Source organism: Lepidochelys olivacea (assembly GCF_965140295.1).
Source record: "Lepidochelys olivacea isolate rLepOli2 genome assembly, chromosome: 14".
NCBI lineage: Eukaryota > Metazoa > Chordata > Testudines > Cheloniidae > Lepidochelys > Lepidochelys olivacea.
Window position 1 is genome coordinate 9,421,609 of NC_140424.1, and position 25,518 is coordinate 9,447,126.

At 37.1% G+C, this 25,518-nt stretch overlaps 1 protein-coding gene across 1 annotated transcript in view; it reads right to left on the reverse strand.

Moving 5' to 3' along the window:
- SUZ12 (SUZ12 polycomb repressive complex 2 subunit) overlaps positions 1 to 25,021 on the reverse strand; it is a 50,315-nt gene extending 25,294 nt beyond the window's left edge. The window contains exons 1-6 of the mRNA XM_084647569.1: positions 24,360 to 25,021; positions 21,207 to 21,253; positions 21,049 to 21,113; positions 12,593 to 12,661; positions 5,785 to 5,834; positions 1,629 to 1,714 (exon numbers count right to left, since the gene is read on the reverse strand). Of these exons, the coding sequence (XP_084503695.1) occupies positions 1,629 to 1,714; positions 5,785 to 5,834; positions 12,593 to 12,661; positions 21,049 to 21,113; positions 21,207 to 21,253; positions 24,360 to 24,672 (630 nt within the window). The 5' untranslated portion in view covers positions 24,673 to 25,021. The remainder of the gene's footprint in view (positions 1 to 1,628; positions 1,715 to 5,784; positions 5,835 to 12,592; positions 12,662 to 21,048; positions 21,114 to 21,206; positions 21,254 to 24,359) is intronic.
- Between the last annotated feature and the right edge of the window lie 497 nt (positions 25,022 to 25,518).

The following is a 25,518-nucleotide window of genomic DNA, read 5'->3' on the forward strand; positions in this document are numbered from 1 at the left end:
ATAAGGAAATGTCTGGTTGGATTAGTCTGGTTTGATCCTGGAGATCAATTATCTGGATGGCTAATTTCAAGAAGTGAAATTTGCTGGTAGCCGGGGTGTAGCATTAAGTATAATTAAAGTAGCAAGCTAATTCAGAAAGGCTTCTGAAAATTACTGTAGTACACTAAATTTGTCAAACAAAAATATTTCAGAGAAACAATATAAAAAATGAACACAGAACAGAGCAAGGAAAGGGAGAGAAGAGGTGGCAGATGATTGGGGAATACAAAAGGTTGTAAGCTCCTAAGTACAGCAATTATCCTATAACTTTGTACAATGCCTATTTTAATCTGCCTCTGGACATCACCACAATGTAAACAAAATACATGGAGATAAATCAGAAATATGGATTTACATTGGTGACAGGACAAAAAAATGGAAAATGTCTTACATAAAGGATGGTTGAAAAACACAGCAAATTAAGTGAGATGTACAAGGAGACTAAATTATATTAAATAAAGCTGAACATCTCTTTGAAATTTGAGAACCTCCACTACAGTCATTACACTCTTACGTAGGTTTCATCCAAGAGAAAAAAGCTTGAAAAGTTTTAGCCCACTTACTAGTCAGGTGCAGATACAAATGCATGTGGCGTAGTTAAATGAATATGAGTGCTGGTGTGGCCACCAACAAAGTCCAAGGCAGTGCCTTTGTGAGAAGCCCAGCTTCTGAGGTGGTAAGAAAGGTCTCAATTTGGGACACCATCTTTTATACTGGGCTTCTGCTGTTAGACAACTGGAAATCTGAAGCTTTATAACTCCTCTTCAAATTGAAAGGAGGTCTCCACTAATGTACTCCTTTTCAGCCTAACTAATGCTACAAAAGAAAAAACTGCATTTCTTCATTCTTCACCCAGTTCTCTTTTTGGGGGTACCTCATCCCCTGTAAATCATTTCAGTGCCTATCTCTGACATTGTTCATAGCTATATGCAAACTCAGAAAGACATGCTACATTTGGTAAGTTATCTTCATAACGATACAAGCTAGTAATATTTTAAATGGGAACTAGATTTTTTTTTTTAATTGATGTCTTAGGCAACCCACATTCATGAGGGAAAGTTTACCACTTAGATTTTTCAAGATCTGCAAGAAATCATCTTACAACTTTAGCTGAATGAATAAAAATTGCGCCTCCTAAAATGTAAATATACCCAAAAATATCTTGGCAGGCAAAAATGGAAAATGAGAAGTTAATTTCCTTCCAAACACACATCTAGATTAAGGATAGCATCCATAAGTAGAACAGCAGGCAACAAGTTAAGCAGCTTTTCCTATAAGATTACTTTCAACAGTGATCGGTACAGGTCAACTCCGCTCCCGCAGAAATCAGAAACTCCCAGTGACTTCAGTCAGAGCAGAATAAAGCCAATTTTAAGTGCTTTTGAAAATTCCATCCATAATCAACAGAAAGTAATTTAGACAGGTAGTGCTCTCTAGTAGTAATGTAAGTTTAAGACCAATTTAATCTCTTAACTGAAGCATCATGCTGTCATTAACTAACATTACCAACCTGGAGGCTAAAGAGATGTTTAGGAATCAATTAAGCTTTGCACTTTAACATTTATGAAATGTTTCTCAAGTCATGTTACCTTTCTTTTCTTGTGGCAAACTTTCACAAGCAGTACTTCCAGGGTTACAGAATTTTGTTCATTCTCTGAGTTTTGTGATGGCTTATCTAAACAGAAAAATATTTTAAATCTTGAAAAAGTAACAACTCTATTCAGTGCCCACAAGTTTACTGCAGTTTTTTTTAAATCATTGCCATTTTCAGATACAAGGACTTTCTACAAAGTTCTAAAGTCACACACTCCTACTGAAATTTCAGTGCTCCCCATCTTGAGAAAGAACCTTACTTTATAACTGCTCCATTATTAGCAGATTAAAAATGTAAGTAGAGTTGATCTGTAATGTTTGAAAGTTTAACATAACAGGGCAAACTCACTTCCATTCGTCTTTTTTTAGCTCTTGGTTCATAGTAAAGTACAACTCTAGTTTTTAACTCCCCTTTTAAGGAAACAGCCAGTAAAAAACTGAATCATTTACCTATAACTGGAGTTATCCAAATAGGTCTCCCCCACAGATCCACATGCCAAAACGCAAGTTTACATCATAAACATGTACCCAGTACTGCTATAACTAAAAATTGTAATTGAGGGTACTGTACAGGTTCGTAGTACAGCCCAGAGGCAGAGTAGAACATTCACCAACCACAAGCTTCTGAAGCAATAGGGAAAAAAAGGGTGAATGTGGATTTGTTAAGAAAAGCCAGAAAATTCCAGTTTCAGGTGAGTGACCTAAATTATTTCCCATAAAAAATTCTTATTTACTCCTCCCAAATCTACAATTTACTTTGCATCATTGCCAAGGACCCAAATGCCATCAGTTAGAAATCTCAACTTTCAACCCCAAGCAGAGTGTTAGAGACCAACGAGAGAACTGAAAAAAAAATCCAGTTTAAAATAAATAATTTTACAATCCCTGTGCTACAGATTTTCCAATTGATGTAATGTTCAAGATGGCTACTACCAGTAGTATGATCATCAATGCCAATAAAAATCTGGATTAAAACACATTTACAGTGTAAATAAAGGCCTCAACATGTCAATTTAAGATAATTTGTGGAGAACAAATTCAGTCTCTGGCAATACAGACTGACCAGTCCAGCACTGAACAGATTTCTTCAGATCTAACTCTGTCCTCTTAAAACTGAAATTTACAACCATCACAAAGTAAAATAACTATTTCAGACAATTTGAGTGTACTGGGAACTAGTTTATTTTACTGATCTGCTGCTGCTTAAGTAAATCAAATCCTTATTAAATTAACTGGCAACATTCCTGCAGTCCAGTTCTTTTCTTCCTTACTCATCTGAATATTTCTATTTCTGCAAATGTATTTCAGAGCACTATTCATGGCTCTAGGTGCTTGTATAAATATGAATATAAACTAAGATTTTTTAAAAATCCCAAACAGTAATTTACCCATCTAAGCTTACTCCAACCAAAATAAAAACTGCCCAAAGCACCTACTATAAAAAAAGTACATATATCTCACACCATGGCTTCATGAAAATCAGTGAAACAGATGGTCTTACAATGTGCTTTCTGCATGTTGCACCACTGAACTGGACAACCATATTCTTCACTAACTTAGTTTCTAAAAAGTTAAGATGCATCCCCAAAGAACATCACAACAGTGTGATGACAACAAATGCAGATCATTGTAGAAAGGTCTACACCCAAAAAAGAGGTTTTGCTCTTGACCAGCAGATATTTAACAGGCAGTCTTGGTCAAAGCTGCTACCTTGAACTATTAGTGACAGCTAGATGCTAATACTTAAAATTGCAGAGGTATATCCAGTTTGTTACTCAGTTTCACAATCAAAGGACTTTCATAATCTGCCATTTCTTCTAGTTGCCACCCCCACCCTATTACCTCAGGAAACACCCAGTCTTATCTGTGTTAAGCTTAAACCAACTAGCCCTCATCCAAAGCCAAAATCTCAGACACCAAGTAAAATGTTCAATTACATCTATCAGATCAGACGAGACATCAAAGAGTTGTCAGCATACTAGAGACCATGCCCTGTGTCTCCTAACTCACCTTCCTACTGGCATTATATTCACACTGAACAAGCATGATCTGTTTTTAATTTAGTAACAATTTTGGTAGCTCACCTGCAGATTTTAATTACTTACAGGGGCATTAGCAATCTTAAGAATTGTAATAGATTTACATGCTTTTTAGTTTTAAGAGAATTTTTCACTGTTAATTTGAAAATTAATCCTGTTCATGCAAGAATACAAATGTTCACAGAAAGACATTCCTATCAAAGAATACCGACCAGCAGATATACAAAAAACCATAGCTGTGTTTAATTTGCAAAATAAAAAGTAGTTAGCATTATTCTGAGAGCTTTTGGAATAATTTTTACTATCGCACCAAAAAAGCATGTCAATGGCTAGTCTGTCACAAAACTTTCTATATTTAGTATTCACTACTGCTCATGAGAGATGTTCTTTAGGATGAACATGCAATCATATTGTTTTCACTATGCATATTTCTCTACTGAAAGAGCAGCACCAACGTATGAGGATTTCATAGTTAAACAGCACAGCCACATTACCAACAGTCACAGAATGATTTACAGCAATTATGTTAACATCTTGAAAAATCTGCTCAAACCTACCAACACAGGGAGTCTGAGCCAGAAATTAAATTAAAAGACATGGTCTGTCAGCAGGGCCCACAGAGAGCACCCAGGCGTCCCCATTCTATACACCAACTATTTGAAGTTGTGTATAGTGTGCTTCCCATTAGGTGTCGTCCACAGACCATATTTGGGAGGAACGGATCATTAGGTGTCTGAAGCTAGACTACAGCACTATGCATTCGTTTCCCCCACCCCCATCCTCTGCCAGGCCATGGGGAGCAACCAGTGATTTCTTTTGCTTCTGTTCTCACCACAGGGTATGGGCTCCTTGATCTCCTTGTTGCTTCCATGATAAAGCATTAGAGTAGAGGCAACAAGTTGAAAAATTCCTGAGGGTATAAACAGAAGATAAGCATTCCCAAATGGAATCAGGGCAGCAGTGGGACCAGCACTCTTCTTTGGATATTCCTCTTCAATTCCACAAAAGGAACACTCAGAAGTATTCCTAGATCAAGGGAGCAACACGCACTCACCAAAACAAAATTCCCATTTATCACTGGCAAAATAGTTTTTCAAATCCAGATGCTACTAACCATAATTTAAGTGTATTTTGGAAAAATTTCCAGGCCAAGTATACAAAATGTTCAGAGAGCATAAATGTTTGCAGATACCATTACCCATACTAAAAATATAGATCTTTAAGTGAGCTGAATATTTTTTGAATACTACAAAAAAAGGTCACTAACAGAATACATGTGTTCATTTAAAAGTTGGAAATAAATCTTTTAAAATAAAATATTTTAAAGTAATTTTCTTTTATTTATCTGCAAAGAACTGAATTCGGGTATGTAAGAGTTAATAAATTACCAATATCTAAAGCACCATAAAGAACACAGCTTCCTGTTCTAACTGGAGGAGAAAGAACCATGGACTCACGTCTTAGTAGTTCAAGAATTCTATTAACTTTTTGTGAAGTTATGGCTGCATATATACATACAGATATTTACAACTGTAAATCATTAGCAAAATACAAGATTTCAGTTCATCTTTAAAGATCTAGGTATGGCATTTTCAGTTTTATTTCTGGTCTATATTTTATATCAATGAAAATATTCTTTCAACTTTGTGGAACCTCAAAATAGGAATTTAGCATTACTTGATTTTTTTTTTGTTCCACTTCAAATTCCCAAGAAAACCAGAAAAATTCCCTATGGATACTTGCTTAAAGAGAACAACTCAACTTTTAGCTATTAACTGTTTAAAAGCATGACAAAGACTTTAAGCTTTTAACAGAATCTGCATGTACTGAGTGAAAGTTTGCAACATTTTATTGCTTAGTATTAATGTCACAAAGCACTTATCTAAAGTACATATGAGAAGGTACGCATTTTTCTATTGTAAAAAGTAAAAATATATAAGTATTGTGCTAGTGGGATAGTCGAGCTCAAAGCAATTAAAAAAACACACTGTACAAACATCTGGGATTGTAATATATGGCAAATCTATTCAGCTCAAGTGTATTCCCTGATACTGAACGTTTAAGAGGTTTATTACACATTATAATGTAGTATAATGAATTTTAACAGACATACCATTTTTATGGAAGAAACCAGTAAATGTGAGTTGCAGATGGGCAGACAAGCTAAACAGGAAAAAAAAGTTAGAATAAATAGGTATTTTCGCCTCAAAAATCACAGATTATTCAGTACATTATCCCTCAGAATTAGTCTATAACCAGAATCAGATCTATAATCATTAAGTGAATAAACTGTCTCCTTAGTAATTAGAGCCACTTAGTAATTTCCAGAGCTTCAGCATATTAAATATAGCAGTTGGATGCAAATTTTAAAACAAACTTCTTTGCATACAGAAAGGTACCCCAGCATGGATCAGCATTTTCAGAAGGCAGAGGGTTTGACCACTACCTTAATGAATACTCAGTGCCTGAAGACAAGGGTTTGAGGGTGTATTTTGTAATATACTACATACAAAATCTATGCTAAAAGAACATTCCGATAGAAATGTCAAGCACTCAAAAGTTAGGAAGTGAAAGAATTAGAGTTGCCTGTGCACTATGATATAGTCTTATATCACATACTATATTTTCCCCACAAGGCCCCAGTATTTGTGCACAGGATGAACCTACTCTGGGGATGAATCAGGGTTGCATAAAAAGAGTGGCTTCTATCTGTAGAATCCCTACTTAATCTGTGAAGTTAGAAGGCGTGTGGTGTATAAGGCAGGGGACTGCAGGAACAGAAAGGACTGTCTCATGGTTATAAGAAAAGGAGTACTTGTGGCACCTTAGAGACTAACAAATTTATTTGAGCATAAGCTTTCGTGGGTACTCCTTTTCTTTTCATGGATACAGACTAACACGGCTGCTACTCTGAAAGCTCTCATGGTTATTGCAGTTGAAAGCTGCCAGTCCCAACCTCCCTGTCACTCTTCTGTCACCTTGCCTCCAAAGTCCCAGCCCTCCTCCTCCAAAGAGTCTCAGCCTCCCATTTTCCCCTCCCCCAAACCTCCCCAGACTCCTTGTCACAATCTACTCCATTCTTTCTTCCCAGTCTGGCTTTTGTCCCCTCTGCATTCCAATCACACTGCTTCCTCCTCCACACTGCCTGGGTTCCAGCAAGGTGGTCAACTGAGTGACATGACAGGCTCCCTGCTCACAGTTCCACTGGTCAGCCCCAGCCCGCAGTAGCCATTACAGAGAAAGTTTGGCTTTCTCACCTGTAGCCCTGGACTGAAGCATACTCAGTCACTGTGGCAATGGCACATGCGGTATGGTGAGCACAAGGAGCTGTGAGAGGCTCAAGCATGCACACTGAGAATGGGATCTTCTGAGATTTAGCTGTTAAAATCCAAGAAGTCTCTACTAAGCATATGTGAACTACAGTTTTTCAAAGGCTTATTATAACTTGGTAAAATTTGGGTCTATTTTCATGGGATAGCAAAAGGCACAAATCTAAAGTCAAGTAAAATTACTAGCAACTGAAAACTGGATCTTATGACAACTGATGGTCAATCTTAATAGGTGGGACTAGTAGACCCACCTTTAAAACACATATACCCTCCAACACATGCAGTTAATGGTTTGATTACTGTGTATTTTATTTTATATTACTGTAGTTTATTACACAGATCATCCTACTTTTCGTATTATACTGCTTTAAGATTTGGATAAGGTGGATTTACTAAACTCAGAATGAGGTAATTTAATACATTTGAATACGGTTGAAAAATGAATATGGAATTATTCTGGAAATAGCTGTCACTATGACCAGAGGCTAAAAATCTGAATGTGCTTAAGTCCTCTACATATAGAATTGATAATATTTGATGAAATATTGTTGTATTAGATAGTGTCCCATATAAGTCACAGCAGCATTCAAAACATTTAATTTGGGGCAATTGGGCATCTTGAATAACTTCACTCAGTTTTTTTTCTCCCCAATATGGCCTGTGAGGCTCTAGAACTATTTATGAAGCCAGCAGGATAAATAAAAACTGATTTATAAAAATAAATTTAAAAAAAAATCAGCAGCAGCCTCTTCTACAGTTGGAGAGAATATATTTTTCATTTCAGTTTATTCAGCTAGTTCAGTTCTGTGACTATTTCATTCAAATTAAAAACAGACAGGAAGCTGAAAAAGCAGGAAAGCTTGTTTTCCCTATTCCAATGTATGAATAAACCTAGGTATACGAAGATGACATCTACTTGTCCTAAAACACTGAAGGACATGGTGCACAGAAACATTCAGTTCAATTCACTAACTACAGATAATACTTCCTTAGTTTTAAATGCAGAACATATTTTGGTAAATTTTTATTCTTATGCACCTGGTATACTTGAAGTAGTTTTAATTTAAAAAGCTAGCGTTTTGCATTTTAAATTCTAATTTCCATCCAAGTATAGCTTGAGAAATCACAAGTTAAAAAAATAGACTAGTAAATACAAAACGCATCATTCAGCATTTTCTAACATAAAAAACAAAAATCAAGTATCTAATATAGGTTATGCTACATAATTTCAAATATATATAGTGCGACTTCCAGGTTAGCAAAAAGTACCACCATATTTAGTGTAGAGGCTAAATTTCATTGTAAATCAACATGTTTAAACTGTTAATATCTTTAGAAAAATAGTTTAAAAATAAAATGGAAAAAAAATTAAAAATAGATTTAAATCAAGATTTCCTGTTTGATTTAAATTACGATTAAAAATGGTGATTTAAATGGCTTTGAGTTAAAAAAATAAAATCGACCCTAGAACACAGACTTTCTTGGGGTGCTTTGTCAGTGCATGACAAGTATTTCCTGAAATCCTCAAACTACTGATGTTTTAATAAGTACCCCAATTGCTTTAGTATTTACAAGACAATGCTTGCACTGACTTGTATATTACATCAGAATGAAAGAATGTTATAGTGCCAGACTGCATTATCATCGGAAAGATGAGAATTGATTTTATATTTTTAAAATTGAAAGTTTAGTAGAGGGAGCAAAGCAAAACATTTTGGTGTTAGGACAAACAAATGTATTTTAAACTTGGATATTTTGCTTCAGTAAGGTTACAGAACAATCCTTGGAAACCAGAGATCCATCTGGCTTATTTCAAGCAAGCAATACTGATACAATACACAATTGTAAGCAAAACCAATTTAACTGGATTAGTGAATAAGCTAAGTGTTTAGTTACTGATTTACACAATTCCCAAAATAAGCTGATTTCAATGTAGCACATGTGCTTCATAACCAATTTTCAGCTAATATTTTGTAAAACTTTGCAAAGCATACTTTCCCTCAGAGGCCTATAAAGAAGAGTGCAAAAGCACACCTGAATGATTCTCAGTTTGTGAAAAAGCTTCTCTAATGTTCTGGTTAGTCAAGAATATTACAATCTTTCCATTGTCTGGCTCTGTTCCATAATTTATAGAACGCATAAAATTTCATAAACCATTAAACACAACCTAGAGAAATGTTTTAGCTGATCATCAATAGTTTTGCACTAAAGGAGAATATAAAGTCAGCATGAAGAACTAAATGTGACCTGCTCATCAGGATATACCATATCCCATAGCAAAAGAATTACTGTGGACGTTCATAAACAGGGTTAATGAAATTCAACCATATTCCTTCCTAAAATACTACAGTAGCTCAATGTCTAATTTAGGATAGGGAAGAAATTCATTAACTGGAATTGCACCTAAAACCTCAGAAGTACAATGTATGCTTTAATCTCTTCCCATCATAGTTTCTACCAACTGCTTATATGTTATTCATTTGCTCTATAAATACAGATTTAATATTTTTGTATTGATAGAATATGGTGAAATTTTCTGTACTTATGATATCCATCAAATAAAACTGTTAAGCCTCTATTACAAATCTTATTCATTAGAGCATAGTGCACCAAATGCTTAATAGTACAAAATGGTCACAATGTCACCCATCTCAGAATACTGCTGGAACCAAAAAGCAAAATCTTTAGGGGTCTGCAACTGAAACTATTAAGTGCAATTGTAATTACTGAGGCATCAAATACTTAGCGCAAGGAGTAGTGTTCATTGCCTATGTTGGGTGTGTGCAATATTAACAGCTGAAAGGAAACCCAACCCTTCCAATCTGGTACTGGAAAGTAAATAGAAAAAACTATATTAAAATGCAAGTCTGCATAAATTACTGATTTGGGGATTTTTATTTTCACTTCACCTATAAGTCAAATTCAAGTGAAATATATATTGTGCACATTCCAAAATGCTGACAGTTACTGGGACAGATATCAACTTACTTTCAGAGAAGTGTGATTTCTTGTATCAGCTACTGTCACAAAACACTAATTGAGAGATTAGATATTTTTAAATTGTTTACTTTTTGCATTTGAGAGTTCTTTGCAAGCAATCAGTTTCACTCTCCCTCTCAAGTTTGAGAGTCTTTCAGTACAGCAGAAAGCAGCTTTATAAAAACAGGAGTATAACTATAAAATTACAGTAAGTTGCTCAAGATAGGTATAGGATGTGCAACTATTTTTAGTTATTTAAGAGACACTTTCATTTTCTTAAAGTTTCCAATGTTTTATACCTGAGCTGTTTAAAGTTGATCTGCACTGTAATTTGTTATAAAAAGTCAGTCCAGATACACTTCTTTGGAACTCAATTAAGCTATTAATTGGATATAGAAAACCAAAATAAAATTATGTTTCAGAGACCTTTGGCCCACTGTTGGCCAATCTGTCAATAACTGTTTGAAGTTTATGGAGACAACATACTAGTTACCCGAATATCTGTTTTTCTACAACCATCACAATGTCAAAGTAAGCAGAAGTTTGTCACTCCAAGTTTTAGATTTGCTATGTTGAATTTCAAAGTTTTCCAAGTATGATGTGAGACCTTGCCAAGTAAGAGCTGACATCTCAAATACTTATATTGGAACAGGAAGATGCATACCTTACTCTATTTTAAATGTCTGCTGTACAAGATCAAAATGGGAACAAAATAAAGCTAATACTCTAAAGCAGTGGTGGACAACATGTGGCCCGTCAGCGTAATCCGCTGTTCAGCCAATCACGAAGACCAACAAGCTTATTTAACACTTTTGGGACATAACACTGCCTGCTTATTATTTACAATGTGACCTGAAAGTGAGAACAGGCATTCGCATGGCACTTTTGTAACCGGCATTGCAAGGTCTTTACGCGCCAGATATGCTGAGCTTTCATATATCCCTTCATGCTTCAGCCACCATTCCAGAGGACATGCTTCCATGCTCATGATGCTCATTAAAAAAATAATGCGTTATTAAAATTGTGACTGAACTTTTTGGGGGAGCATCGTAGGTCTCCTGCTCTGTTTTACTCACATTCTGCCATATATTTCATGTTATAGCAGTCTCGGATGATGACCCAGCACATATTATTCATTTTAAAAACACTTTCACTGAAAATTTGACAAAACGTAAAGAAGGTACCAATGTGACATTTCTAAAGATAGCTACAGCACTCGACCCAAGGTTTAAGAATCTGAAGTGCTTCCCAAAATCTGAGGGGACAAGGTGTGGAGGAGCATGCTTTCAAAAGTCTTAAAAGAGCAACACTCGGATGCAGAAACTACAGAATCCACACCACCAAAAAAGAAAATCAACCTTCTGCTGGTGGCATCTGACTCAGATGATGAAAATGAACATGCATCAGTCTGTACTGCTTTAGATTGTTAGTGAGCAGAACCAGTCATCAGCATGGATGCACATCCTCTGGAATGGTGGTTGAAGCATGAAGGGAGATGAATCTTTAGCGCATTTGGCAGGTAAATATCTTGTGACAGTGGCTACAACAGTGCCATGTGAAAGCCTGTTCTCACTTTCAGGTGACATTGTAAACAAGATGCGGGGAGCATTATCTTCTGCAAACGTAACCGAACTTGTTTGTCTGAGCAATTGGCTGAACAAGCACTAGGACTGAGTGGACCTGTAGGCTCTAAAGTTTTACATTGTTTTAATTTTTGAATTCAAGTTTGGTTTTTTGTTTTGTTTTTTATATAATTCTACATTTGTAAATTCAACTTTCATGATAAAGACAATACACTACAGTACTTGCAATGGGGGGATTTGAAAAATACTATCTTTGTTTTTTACAGTGCAAATATTTGTAAGCAAAAATAAATATAAAGTGACCACTGTGCCCTTTGTATTCTGTATTGTAACTGAAATCAATATATTTGAAAATGTATAAAAGATCCACAAATATTTAAATAAATGGCATTCTATTATTGTTTGATTGCGCGATTAATTTTTTTGATCACTTTTTTTTGACAGTCCTAGAAATTAATTTTCTTTTATTAAGAGCACTGTAAAAGTAAATTACAGAGTTCTAAAATACAGGCACTTCAACATTTAAAAAGTTGTTAAATTCATTCAATGAAAAATTTCTTTTCATAAAGACCAGGAATAAAGGAACCTGTGAAAGCAGCAAGCAGCGCAAAAACTAATCACATGAAAAATGAGAATATTACAGTCAGAATCTTGCTAAATCTTCTCCACTTCTTAAACATATTTTCATGGATCAGCTGCTGACATTGCAACTCAGTTACGCGTAAATTTATTTGTTTTTATTTTTTAAAAGCTAAAGAAGCTTAAGGTGCTTAAAATATAAACAGTAGAAATACTGGAAAGTCTAGCCCACAGAAAGCCAGATCCTCTGTAACCTTGTCTTTTATGCTCTCAATTTCTTATATTTTGTAAGTACTCAACCTATTAGAGTGCATACACATCAAATATTAATTGGATGCTACACTACACTCATGTGGCAGGTACTGCACCCTGTAATAATCACTCCCTTTTATCCTGTTCCCTCATTGACAGCCATACATGATTTATTGATAAAAATATGAGCAGGTAATACCTGTGAGACTCTTGCTCTCCCTTCATTTTCTCTACTTTTGATAACATGTCATCTACTTTGAACGTTTTCCTGTGGAAAAATAAAATGCATGAATAGTAGGTAATTTTCATTTTTAGAGGTATTTCCTTTACGTACAATATTAACTGAAATAAAAATTCTGATTATATTAAACAAATTTCAGTATACACATCAGTTTCTTCAAATATTGGTTTAACCGGCTGTTCTAACTTCTCCCTCCTAAGAAGAGGCCCGAGAAGTCAAAGACAACTGCTTGAAAAGCTGGACCTCAGTATCATAATCACAGGACTAATTACTAAACTATCAGAAATGAAAAGGATAGAATTTTGTAGAGCAACACAATTTAATATTAAAACACTCTTCAATATCAGCAAGACAGCTAGATGGGGGTCCACTCAAACTTTGGTACAAATATGTCTGACTAAAGATGACATTTAATATTGTTTAGAAAAAAAATCAACCTCCTTACACTGATTGCCATGCCAACTATCAACATACAAATTTGCTCTCAGGTTGTCCCAAATTAACCATATACAAGGATTAGAAATGTGGTTACTATGTGGCAGAAGCAGGTCTATTTATATTTAATTCTTGAAAGATTATTTCTTTCCTCAACAAAGTGAATTCTGAACATAATACAAAGGGGACATTCACTAACAGACCAGTTGTAGGAATATTTTTCAGAGGAAAATGAGTTTACATCTTAAGGAATAATCACATTACATTTTTTCCCCTGTAAGGTATTAACATCGACCTATTCATCCTTTCTATCTTATATGATACAGTATTCAGCAATGGGCATTAAGCTGTAAACAACATTTCTGGGCAGAGGTTATTCAAAATTTTTCAGAATTAGTCTTCCAATTCTCTTTAATTCAGGAAGACTAAAGTTCCATCCTGGATTCCAGCAAGGTTCTTTAGATTGACTAGTACCAGACTCTCAGGATAAATGCACTTATCCACTCACTAACAGCAAGTGCAGCCCCGCTTTGCATCTCTCTTCCTAGTCTAAGCAAGACAGATGGAGAAGAAAACAACACAGACCACAGGGAATGTTTTTCTACCCAGTACATGGTCTCTTACCATACAACAGGCAGTGAACAAGAAAGGTTTGTCTACACTAAGTTTGGGGGTTTTTTGCCAGAAGTTTCCTCCAGCAACAAAAATGGTCGAACCAACAGTCCAGACAGGGCTCCCAGATACCATATGAATTCCCAAGTTGTGTAACTGTTCAGAACAAGTCTACATGGCACAATAGTTAAAGCTCCAAGTAGATCTTATTGGTATGGCTGCACTCCTGCCCTTCCATTGCTACCACCAAAGCAGCTTACCTAATGGTTATCAACAGTGGGATATTTATGGCAAAACATAAATAAGGCCTAAGCAACAAGAGATGGGGTATAAAACCAGAAAGTCATTTTAAAGCAGTTAAATGAGCACTTTCTAGCTCTAAACTAATGCACAATAGAGATGCCTTTATAAAAAAGATTGGTGTGTAAACTGATTGAATCCTCATCTTCAAAGTCACAAAAAATATTCCCTTCAATGCTATAGGTTACACCAATACACCAGCAAGATTTTCCACATTTAGATTTAGAAAAGGCAATACTTGTATTACTGGTAGTCTTGTTTTGCTGACATTTCACTGACTAAAAGTCACCAATATTAATTCAGATGTTTGTTTATTTAAAACCTAATATGAAGAAGGGAGACCAAAACATTAATTAAAAGGTAAGTGTGACTTGGCAGCTTATCAAACTATTACTTTGATTCTTAACTGAACTGTAACTAATTTATTCAAGTCTTACTGACATTCAAATAGCATTTAAAAAATAAAAGCCTGCCATTTCAAAATGTAACAACAACTGGACCAATGCAATATTTACGATACGAACAAGTGTATGAATTCCCTGAAAGTTGCCTTCATGTCCATAATTTTTATTTTGATAACTTGCAAGTATAGTTTAATACTATAATCTCAATATACAACTTTTATTAACTGTAGAGTAGTTGTTTATCCTACTCCACTGCAAATTTCTCATCTCTTACTTCCTTTCTTTCTCCACTTGCCTTTCTGAAACATTTAAAAATTTAATTTATTAAGGAGCTCTACACTGGCAGTGTCATATTTATTAAAATACTGCCAAAAATAAAGCTATTTAAAACTTTATATGAAGTTCCAGCTTGTAAAAAATTTCAGCGGCTCATGCTTTGATTTATGTTAAACTGCTCTCTTATTTGAGTGATTGTTTAGCTAAAAATAGATTCACGTTACTAGCAAACCCACAAAAAAGTGATAATATAGGTCATGCAACTCTCCACATACAAACTGACTCTCTCGTATGCTGCTGACACTGGGTAGAAAAGCAAACCACTATTTTTTTGAAATAATTAATTCTAGACCATGGAATAGGAGATGTTCCACTCAAACTGAGGCTCAGTAACAAAAGCAACTTTTTTCAACAGTGCTTCAACTATACTTACTAAATAATAGTCACCACATTCTCAGGTGAGGGATTACCAAAACTAGCACGGATATATTAAGCTTTGGGGGAAGAAAGGGGTTTTTTTTGGTTTTTTTTTAAAAGAGGAATTAATTAAAAAAACAAAACCCACAACCCTGAAACCAACAGTGAAGAAATTAACAGTAATCAGATTTGGCATGTGTGTTACTTAAGCATACCTTAACTTGTAATAATTAAAATCAGCTACTATTCTGGAGAATCTTTAGAATAGTCCTAGGGATTATCTGGAATTACAATCCAGTGAGCCTTACATCATACCAGACAGAGCAGTAATAAAAAAAAATTAAATTATTAAACACCTAGATGAATATAAGGACCTACTAGCATAACTACCGTAAATGAAAATTCTCTCTCTCCAGTGTACTAGAACTCTTAGCATATCAACAAAATACTGGATAAGGAGAATCAATAAATTTATTTCAACTTCCAAGAAGCCTTTGACAGAATCTATTAAGAAAACTAAGGCCTTGACTACAGTTGGAAATAGTCCCTGTTTGGCAATCAGTAAAGCAGCACCATTACTAACCCAAATGTGGACAAGGGCATGCAGGGTTTGCGTACAATCAAGGTTTACCCCTACTTGTAATTGAGATTTCAAGCAGTGAAAACCTTGACATGCCATTGTCTACACTGGTACAAGCCAATACCAATTGCTGAATGAGGGCTATTCCTCAGCCTAGACAAAGCCTTAGCAATCATGGCTCAAGAACAAAGTTTTGTCATTGGTTAGGAAATGGCTAAGTGAAAGGGAAGGAATAAATGATCAATTTTCAAGTCATCAGAAGGTTAATAATGAGATGCCCCAGGAGCTGTACTAGGACTGATGTTTAACATATTTATTAAAGATGGGGAAAAACTGAAAGACTGAAGTAGCAACATCTGCATATGACAAAAGTACATTAGTCAACACAAGAGAAAACACTGGTAATTCTGAGGGACGCAACAAAGCTGGTGAAGGGGCAATACGATAAATGAAATCCAATGTTGACAAATGCAATGTACTGCATATTTAAAATTATCTGAACTCAACACATTGTTAGATTTTAAGCCATAGAACTCAGGAAAAAAGTATCTACTCAATACAGAGATAGGCAAAAAACAAAACATCACGATGCTTAAAAAATGCGGTAGAATATAACTTTGAAATATGCCATATGCATATATTGCTATAATATCGATGATATAACTTCACTTTAAGTACTGTTCTGGTCACCCTGTCAAAGAGATGGCAAAAAACAGAAGAGGTCCAGAGATAGACAAAGACAATGATTAGAGTCATGGGAGACTTTCATAAAAGGAAAGTGAGAGAAGAGATGAACTAGATTTGTGTCTATGTTGGACATTACATAACATGATAATCACAGCTGAAATATTTGAAGACTAAAATATGTCACATTGCCATTGCAATGATTGTGTCATAATATGCAAGATTTTCAGTGTACCACCATTTACTGATGCTTGCAATACAGTAACTTAAGTGTCTCCCCCCAGTCAAGCAGCACACACTTAACAAGGTAATAAGAATCAAAATAGTAGGGTGCCTCAATATTAAAGCACAAGTTTCTCCAAACATCTTTAATATTAACATTTTCACAATAAGAATTGCTAACCAAAACCGACTTAGTCCACTTATCTTACCAACTTGGTCACCCTTCTGCACTAAATACATCATCACAAAATACGTATTTAATGAAATACCAATTTATCCTCAATATATAGATATGCAACAACAGTACGACTTTTTGGGTTCATTTTTTTCAAAGGCAAAATTTTTAACACTCACCACAAACTTGAAAATAGTCTGAAAACTAGAAAAATTCATGCTCACTGTCTAAACTACTGCCTGGGGAAACAGGGAAAGCCAGTTCTGTCAAAAAACCCACCAAAATATTTTTTTCTGGATTACATGCACAGAATAAAAATTTGTATCTGACACTGTAATAAGACTAGGATGAAAATGTTACAGTTCAAAAAAGATTAAAAACAACAAAATAAAATGCAAAATTATATCAAAGCAAAGCTTTACTGAAAACTTCATTTCTGACATGAGTTTCTCTCCTCCTGAATAACCTACAGTGTAAGTGATTTAGTTACAATTTGTCCGGCATTTTTTGAGATATTTTGAGAGACCAGGGATATTGAGAGTGGAGATGATTATTACTGTGGTATGTAAATATATCATATACAGTTGCAGATGTTGCTTTATATTGATAACAATTATATATTATTGTAAATACCCAGAGCAATTAATAGGCTTTTTAAATAAAAAAATTGCTATGCATTAAAAAAAAAATCACTTGAGAAAATTAAGTATTTACTATATATGCATTGTGACTTATAATAGCTAAAAGAAATGGGTCATGAGATAGCTTTTCCATAAGTACCATTTCTCAAGAACTAATGAATCCACTAAAATTTTCATCATGCTCAAGCTGTGTACAAATTCCCCACATAGAAGCCTCAGTCAATGAGATTTTCCACTCCCCCATTCATAAAAAAAATCCTTTCAAGCTTCTTGCTCCCTGCAATCAGTGTCTGATGTACTGAGTAGGTAGTACATAAAGCTCTTAGTAAGAGCTTAATTGGTTGTACAGATTCCTGTTGAATAAACAGTGGCAATTAGGGTCTGGCCTACATGTTTGCCAGTACAGACATACTGGCAGAGGTATACCAGCAATTCTCGCACTGGAGATGCCATTTATACCAGCAAAAGAGTTCTTTTAAACCAGTTCTTTGAATGGAGTAAGCTATACTGGCAAAAGGACTTTTTTGCTAATATAAAGTGCATGTACACGAGGGCTTTTGCCAGCACAGCTATGTTGGTCAGGAAAGGGGAAAAAAAGTCACCACTCCTGACACACACTGCTGTGCTGGCAAAAGTTTAAGTTTAGATCAGGTCTAACAAGAGACCCATCAGCAAGATTTGGGGGGAAATGCATTTGTGGATTTAGCAGTTTAGCTGAAAAAACATTTCCCTTGAATATTCAGAAATACTGTGTAAATCTACTTCAACTGTTGTATTACATTTGTTTTCTTTACAAAGTAAAGAGTATTAAACAGCTTTGCTTCTCCATTTTTCCTACATCTAATTACTGACTTGATTTCAATAGAGCAGATTACTTTCAGAAAACCTGAACTTTTAGTTATTATAAATTAAATGGCCACTAACATATTCACTACATATGGAAACAACAGCTATCAAAGTAGATTTCTAGATTTGAAAAGATGGTATAGTTTACCCATTAATTAAGGTTAGTAAAGAAATATTTTTTCAAATAGAGAATCCGGGCATTACTTATCCAGCTGAGGAAAGAGAAATTTCCTTTATGGAAGACAGCAGCAAATAATGCTTAATGTACATGCAAAACATCACTTGTGGTTGCTTGGCAACAAACAAGAGGCATCTGAAAAAAACCAAACAAGTTTCAGGTAATGGAGGGGAGACATTTTAACTATCCAGAATGAAAACACGTGATAATTTTCACAACACAAATCTGTTCTTGCATATGGTATAGTTTGCTTGATATATCCACTAGATACCGATACGATTTAGGCTGAGACATGGCAGTCTTTGGTACAGGACAGGTTGCTTGAATAGCCATTGGAGAACTTGCTGGAAAAGGAGAATGGCAGTTTGAAACTATGAGCTAGCCCCCTAGGTCCAAAGCAGTCTGAAGAAACAGTGAACATCATTTCTTAAGTCTGGCTTTGTGCCAATTCAAACAATTAAGGGGGAGAGTCAAGATAAACTATCCAAACCATTGTAGTAACTTTAATGAGAAATTTTTTAAAAAGTAGCTGCAAGTTAACTCATGACAGGAAGTCAGAACATGCTTTCAGCTCATCCCCTATTGGGAGTCAATAATTTCCTTTTAAGAAGGAAGAACAGGTTGTAGGTACAGATTTAAAAAAAAAAAAAAAAAAAAAAAAAAAAAAAAAAACTCTCTTCCATTCACTGGCAATAAGTGGAAATGACCCCTACAATCCTCAAGGGCAAGGAAATTACATTAAATGCTGATTATTAACTAAAACAAAATAAGAGAATGTGGAATACAGCCTACTCACAGAATTTGCACTTTATATTTTTTGTTGGATCAAATACAAGTCTGTCCTCATTGGTTGCCAATTTTATTTACTGCCTACACAACATCCACTCAATGTGAAGCAGCAGTTAAAAAAGCGAACAATGTTAGGAATCATGAAGGGATACATAGTAAGACAGAAAGTATCATATTGCCTCTATATAAATCCATTGTACACCCACATTTGGAATACCGCATGCAGATGGGGTCGTCCCATCTCAAAAAGATATACTGGAATTGGAAAAGGTTCAGAAAAGGACAACAAACAGTATTAGCGGTATGGAATGGCTTCCATATGAGGAGAGATTAATAAGACTCAGACTTTTCAGCTTGGAAAAGAGATGACTAAGGGGGGATATGACAGAGATCTATAAAATCATGCATGGTGTGGAGAAAGTAAATAAGGAAGTGTTATTTACTCCTCATAACACAAGAGCTAGGGGTCAACAAATGAAATTAATAGGCAGTGGGTTTAAAACAAACAAAAGGAAGTATTTTTTTCACACAATGCACAGTCAACCTGTGGAACTCCTTGCCAGAGGATGTTGTGAAAGCCAAGACTATAACAGGGTTCAAAAAAAAACTAGATAAGTTCATGGAGGATAAGCCCATCAATGGCTATTAACCAGGATGGACAGGGATGGTGTCCCTAGCCTCTGTTTGCCAGAAGGTGGGAATGGGCAACAGGGGATGGATCACTTGATGATTACCTGTTCTGTTCATTCCCTCTGGGGCACCTGGCATTGGCCGCTGTCGGAAGACTGGATAGTGGCCTAGATGGACCTTTGGTCTGACCCAGTATGGCCATTCTTATGTTTTATAACTATTCTTTAAATACCCACCATTACTAATGTTCCATTCCACACTAATACTTTTTTCAAGCAATTCAAACTTATTATAATATCTTAATGGATTAACCAGTAAAATTTTTGGCTGCTAACTATCAATAGAATAGTGAATGATTTGCTGTTTGACTAAGGAAATAATTATAACCACCAAACATTTTGTGCCTTTCATCCAGAGAACTCTAAGGACTTCAGTCTTCAACTATAGAACTGCAGATATCCTTTACCAAGAGGAGCTATTAGTTTGCCATATGTTAAAAACAGAAACCCTGTATTGAATCATATGCAACTCAATGTAACCATTTCAAAGAAAAGATATGGTTCTAAAGCCTTTATATTTAAAAAGAATCTTAAAAATAAAGCTAGAGCATTAATTTTAACTGACTGTTGCACTAAATGGCTTTCAAAACAATTACAGAAAAGTAACGCTGATTTAGTTTCCTACATAAGCAGCTTAAGCAGAATTCCCAACATGCTCATTTAGCTAACCTGGCAGTGTTCTTTAGAAAAATATACATTGATTATCTAAGTCAGAACTTAGATAAGATTCAAGTAATAAAGAATAATTGGTTTTAGAACCTTGGAAATTGGGCCTTCACCCATCTATCTCTTGTCAAAGGTTACTGTCAACAACTTTATTGAGAATTTAGGCCCAGATCCTGCACATGCTTAACTTGCATATTTAAGTATTCCTAATGAAGACAATGGGAATATTCCCATGCATAAAGTTAAGCATGTGCTGAACTGTTGGCAGGATGAGGTTCATCATTACAAAAACAATTCAGTTTATAAACATGCACTTTTCCCTTGCAAACTATTTCAAAACTGAGTTGGTGTGAATCTTATAACAACTTCAAGAATGCCTAATGCCTCACACTACATCTGAAAAGACCGATTTACAGTGCAAAATAGAAATGGAGCAATGGGAGAGAATAATCAGTTAACATTCAAATATTAGGAATAGCTTCCAAACAGAATAAAATTACCTTTTGATATTTGTTCGGGAGTTTCTGTGGGACATGTACGTGAGAGTTCTGTGCAAAAATATTGGCTGCAAAGAAATGGAAAAATAATTAAAATGCTTAAGTTGGAGATTCCTACAAATTCAAAGTGAAGAAATAGACTAAGATCAACAATTACTTACTGCTATGAGATTCCGGGTACGTAGAAATCTATATATCTGTGTTGGTTCTATAGGAAAGAAATAGACATTATCTGGTGCATCTTATACCCCACAAAAAAAATTAAGCTTACAAGCAAATATACAGACAATTCTAAATAGTTTTTAGTAGGTGCTGTTAAAGTTAAATATACATTAAGTGAAACCTATGTGACAACTGGGATGTATAAATCATAATTCAGATTAACAGGAGTTTAAGTATCCACTTGTTATCTGTAACATGATCAACATTTTATTCACTCTACTACACTATAGCATATATCAACTATTGGAACTCTGATCTACCTTTGATTTTTCATGAAAAGATGTAGCCCCTGTTACACCTTAGAGCCTTTAGAAGGTGAGCAAAGGCAGAAAACTGCTAATTATTAAAGTAATCCCAAAGCATTCTTTAACACTAAGCAAGTTTTCTCCCTGCCCAATCTATAATGTCTGATATATAGCTTAGTCTGCTATTAATGTATCAGACAACTTGAGATTGTTTTACTTTGCTGTGAAGTACGAAGACATCACTTGTGAATAATTACATGCCAAAAGAGTGTCTTAATGCAGAGTGGCAATCATAATGACCTATCAAACTTACACATGTACAAAAATGCTTGATATAAATGGTTTTAGGCCAGGACAGAAATGTCAGAAAGCTCACAGGATGGGAAAATGTTAACTTTAGTAAATTAACCACCATTTCAACAGCAAGTTGTCTTTACCATAACTTAGCACTGATTGGTGACAGTGGGTCTATGGTCTATTACTCTATAATCATGCTGGATACTAACTTTTTTGATATAATGACTGGTAGCCACCAGTCAAGAAACTAAGCCTTATCTACATGAGAAGATACACTGGTCAAACTACAGGTGTCATTTTAAACCAACTCAAGAGGCTACACAAAGAACTCTTCTTTCAGTTTAGGTTAAGTCAATTAAGAATCAGTTTAAGATAAACAGGTATAAGCCACTTAAATTGGTGAATATTCTAATTTCAGTTTAACACAAATGGAGAAATACGGAGCAAACTGGAGTGCGTGAAATGACCGGAAAATTCCTATACAACTCGTATTTCCCACTCTGTCCCCCACAAGATTATTTTTAAAAGTAAGGGAGCCGGCCATCTCTATATTTTAATATAAGATTTAGCTGCTTATTTTTATATTCCTGACCCACCTAATTTGTTCTAGTGACTGGCAATTATATTGTGATTTAATGAATTCTGAAAATAGCAAATGAACAAGAAGGACGGTGCACTACAGAAAGTATTCTGGTCATTTATTTTCACAAATGTAATTCAGTTTTACTTATAAGTACTTTATTTTAAAAATCAGTTCCACATAAAACCTTAAGTAATCTCAGTCCTGAATTCTGCACAGCCCAACTGAGAAACTGAAAGATTTCACTTTGTGTTAATTATAAACGGTGATAAAAATAAAGGTTTTACTATGCTTAGGACCAAGTTAAAAAACAGAACAGAAGGAAAAAGATTACGGATATATCATAGAAAATAAAAATGTTTTATGGTCTTCATTCCTTTAAGAGAATCTTTAACACCTTAGCAATCCAAAAGTAAAAAATAACTACCACGCAGAAAGACACAAGAAAACCAAGTGCTGTCTCAAAGATTTAATATTTCATTTAAAAACAGACTATGACTTCTTGAATGTAAACTCTGACTTCCTAGAGGAATGAGTGAGGAGTGAAAAAACACACATTATAGCAATACTTTATTAGACACTTTCCCAAGAATACCTATTAAACCACATATATTCCACAATCCTATCATACTGTCAAGTCAAAATGAAAAATAAGTTATCCTCCTCAATTAGATTACCTTCAAAAAGAAAATCCACACAAGTGTTCATGACATACACAACTGCTAGATTATACATAAATCCTAATAATAATAGTATTTCTTTACTGTATCATTTTCACATTAGTGCTATAAAACTGAATTCACAAGTAGACATTCTAGTATACCTTATACAATACTACTTATTTCTACTCATTACATGCCCAAATTTAAAGCCATCTTCTCAAGTAGTTAGAGCAGGGACTAGGCTCAAGTATTCTGGGTTATATTCTGAGTCCTGCCATGGATCACTTGTGATCCTGAGCAAGTCACTTAATCCTCCCTACATCACTTGACCTAATGCAGTATTTACATTCCCTCCATCTTCACTGATTGGGTTAATTAGCAGTTGTAAAGAATTTTTAGTCAATGATCTCAAGACTCCCCACAAAAAACATTAAAATGCTAACTACTATGTATTACAAATAACTGCAGTGGTGACAAGCTCATCCCAAAACCATCTCTGGATTTAATATTTTAATTTTCCTTCAAACCATGTAGACTGCAGGGCTTGGGATACTAGGACACAATGTAAAAGTTAATTATTATCCTGGGTATTCGGACCAAGCTTCTGTGAGGAACTGTATCCTGCATCCAAAGTGACTCTCTGCCTACCTGGAACCACCGGCGGAGGGGGGGGGGCCCTGAGAGAGGGAGGGCGGCGACTTAAATTTCAAACTTAAAATAACCCAGTAAAATTCGGTTTTGCACAGAAGAGCAAAATTAAGTTAACTGAGGCTCACAGTCTTTCCTTAACAGCCTGAGACGCAAAAATCACCAAAAAGGAGCAATAACCGAAGGGGCGCAAATACCCCCTCCCTCCCGCCCAAGAAGCGTCCTCGGGCTGGGTAAGAGGGAACATAAAATCACCTTTGAAATCTTCCCATTTCAACCATTTCCCAGAGGCCAAAGGCAACGCCAGGAAAGCGCTTCAGTAGAGGACGGGCACAAATGCGCCGTCCCCCGAAAGGGGCCCCGAATCTGAACGAAGCGCCTGCCACTTCGGGCTTACCCGCACCCCAGCCACCCCCGATCTCCGCTTCCGCTCCATGCGACGAACCTCTCTAGCCCCCAGACCTTCCTCCCTCCGGGAAGTCCGGCCCCGAGCTCACCTCCCGCCCCACGCCCTACCCCACGGCGTGATCTCGTTTCCTTCCCCCCGACATCCCCCTTTACCCGCCTCTCTGCGCCCCGTTCTCGCTTGTGCGAACCCCCAGAGCCTCCCCTTCCCCCAGCCCCTCCCTCTCCCTTCCTGCGGCCGCTCCCGGTGCTCACTCTCGAAGGCCTGCAGGAAGAGCTCGTGGTCGGCCTGGATCTGCTCCATCTTCGGCTTCTTCACAGGGGGCAGCGCTGCAGCCGCCGCAGCAGCAGCCGAGGAGGCCGAGGAGCCCCCCGAGTAACCGCTTCCTCCGCCGCCGCCGCCTCCGGGAACGCCACCGGATTTACCGCCCGGAGCCGCGGCAGCCGCGGAGCCCCCGAACCCCCCGCCGCCGCCTCCTCCTCCTCCGCCGCCGCCGCCTCCACCGGCGGCACCGCCAGCGGAGCCCGAGCTGGGCCCCGCGCCTCCACCGTGCTTCTGAGGAGCCATGGGCCTCACCCCAGAGCGGGCACCGGCGGACCGGAGACCGAGCGAGGAGGGAGGGGGGCGGCTGGGGCGGGCGGGGTAAGGACGGGGGAGGGGAAGCACCGAGCTCCAACTCCTCTAAGTCTCCTCCGCTCCGTTCTCCTCAGCCCTACGGGCGACCAGCCGAACCCGACGCCGACACTCCGCCCGCCTCCCTCGCATGCCCATTCGCTCCGAGGATGGCGCCGCACCGACGGATTGGCCAACGGTAGTCCCGCCCCTGCGTGACGCAGAGATGGTTCTGGAAGAGTTTGGTTGGTCGGTGCGCTTCGCCGCTCGGTGCTTTCCCCCTCCCCCTCCTTTGAACTGAATTCGCGGGAAAGGGCCGCTCTTTCCCCCTCGCTCTCCGAACCGCGGGGCATGGTGGGTAAGCACTGGTTGTCTGCAGCCTGGGAAGTCTCACGCCGCCTCTGTCAGTCAACTAGTAACAGCCCCTTTCTGCCCGCGAGGTGCCCCCTCAGAGCTGGCCCGCTCTGCCCTCCGGCAGCCCCACAAGGCCTCTCTGCCCCCTGCTGATCTCACCCCGGCCCAGTAGGGTCACCCATCTCTTCCAGCCCCCAAACTTCCCCAGCGGCTGCCTCCCTCCAGCCTCATGTCAAATGCCCCCCCTCCCGTCCCCCAGGCTGCCCCAGTTCTAGCAAATGCCCTCCCATAGCGCTGCTGCCTCCATCCCCAACGCTGCCCTGTAGAGCTAAAACTCCTTGTACCTCCCCACACGTCTGCCCCTTCCACCCACCCGCTCCCCCGTGCTGCCCCGCAGCATGACCTCTATGGGGTTTAATCGGATTAAGACCATTAAAAACTCCAGAA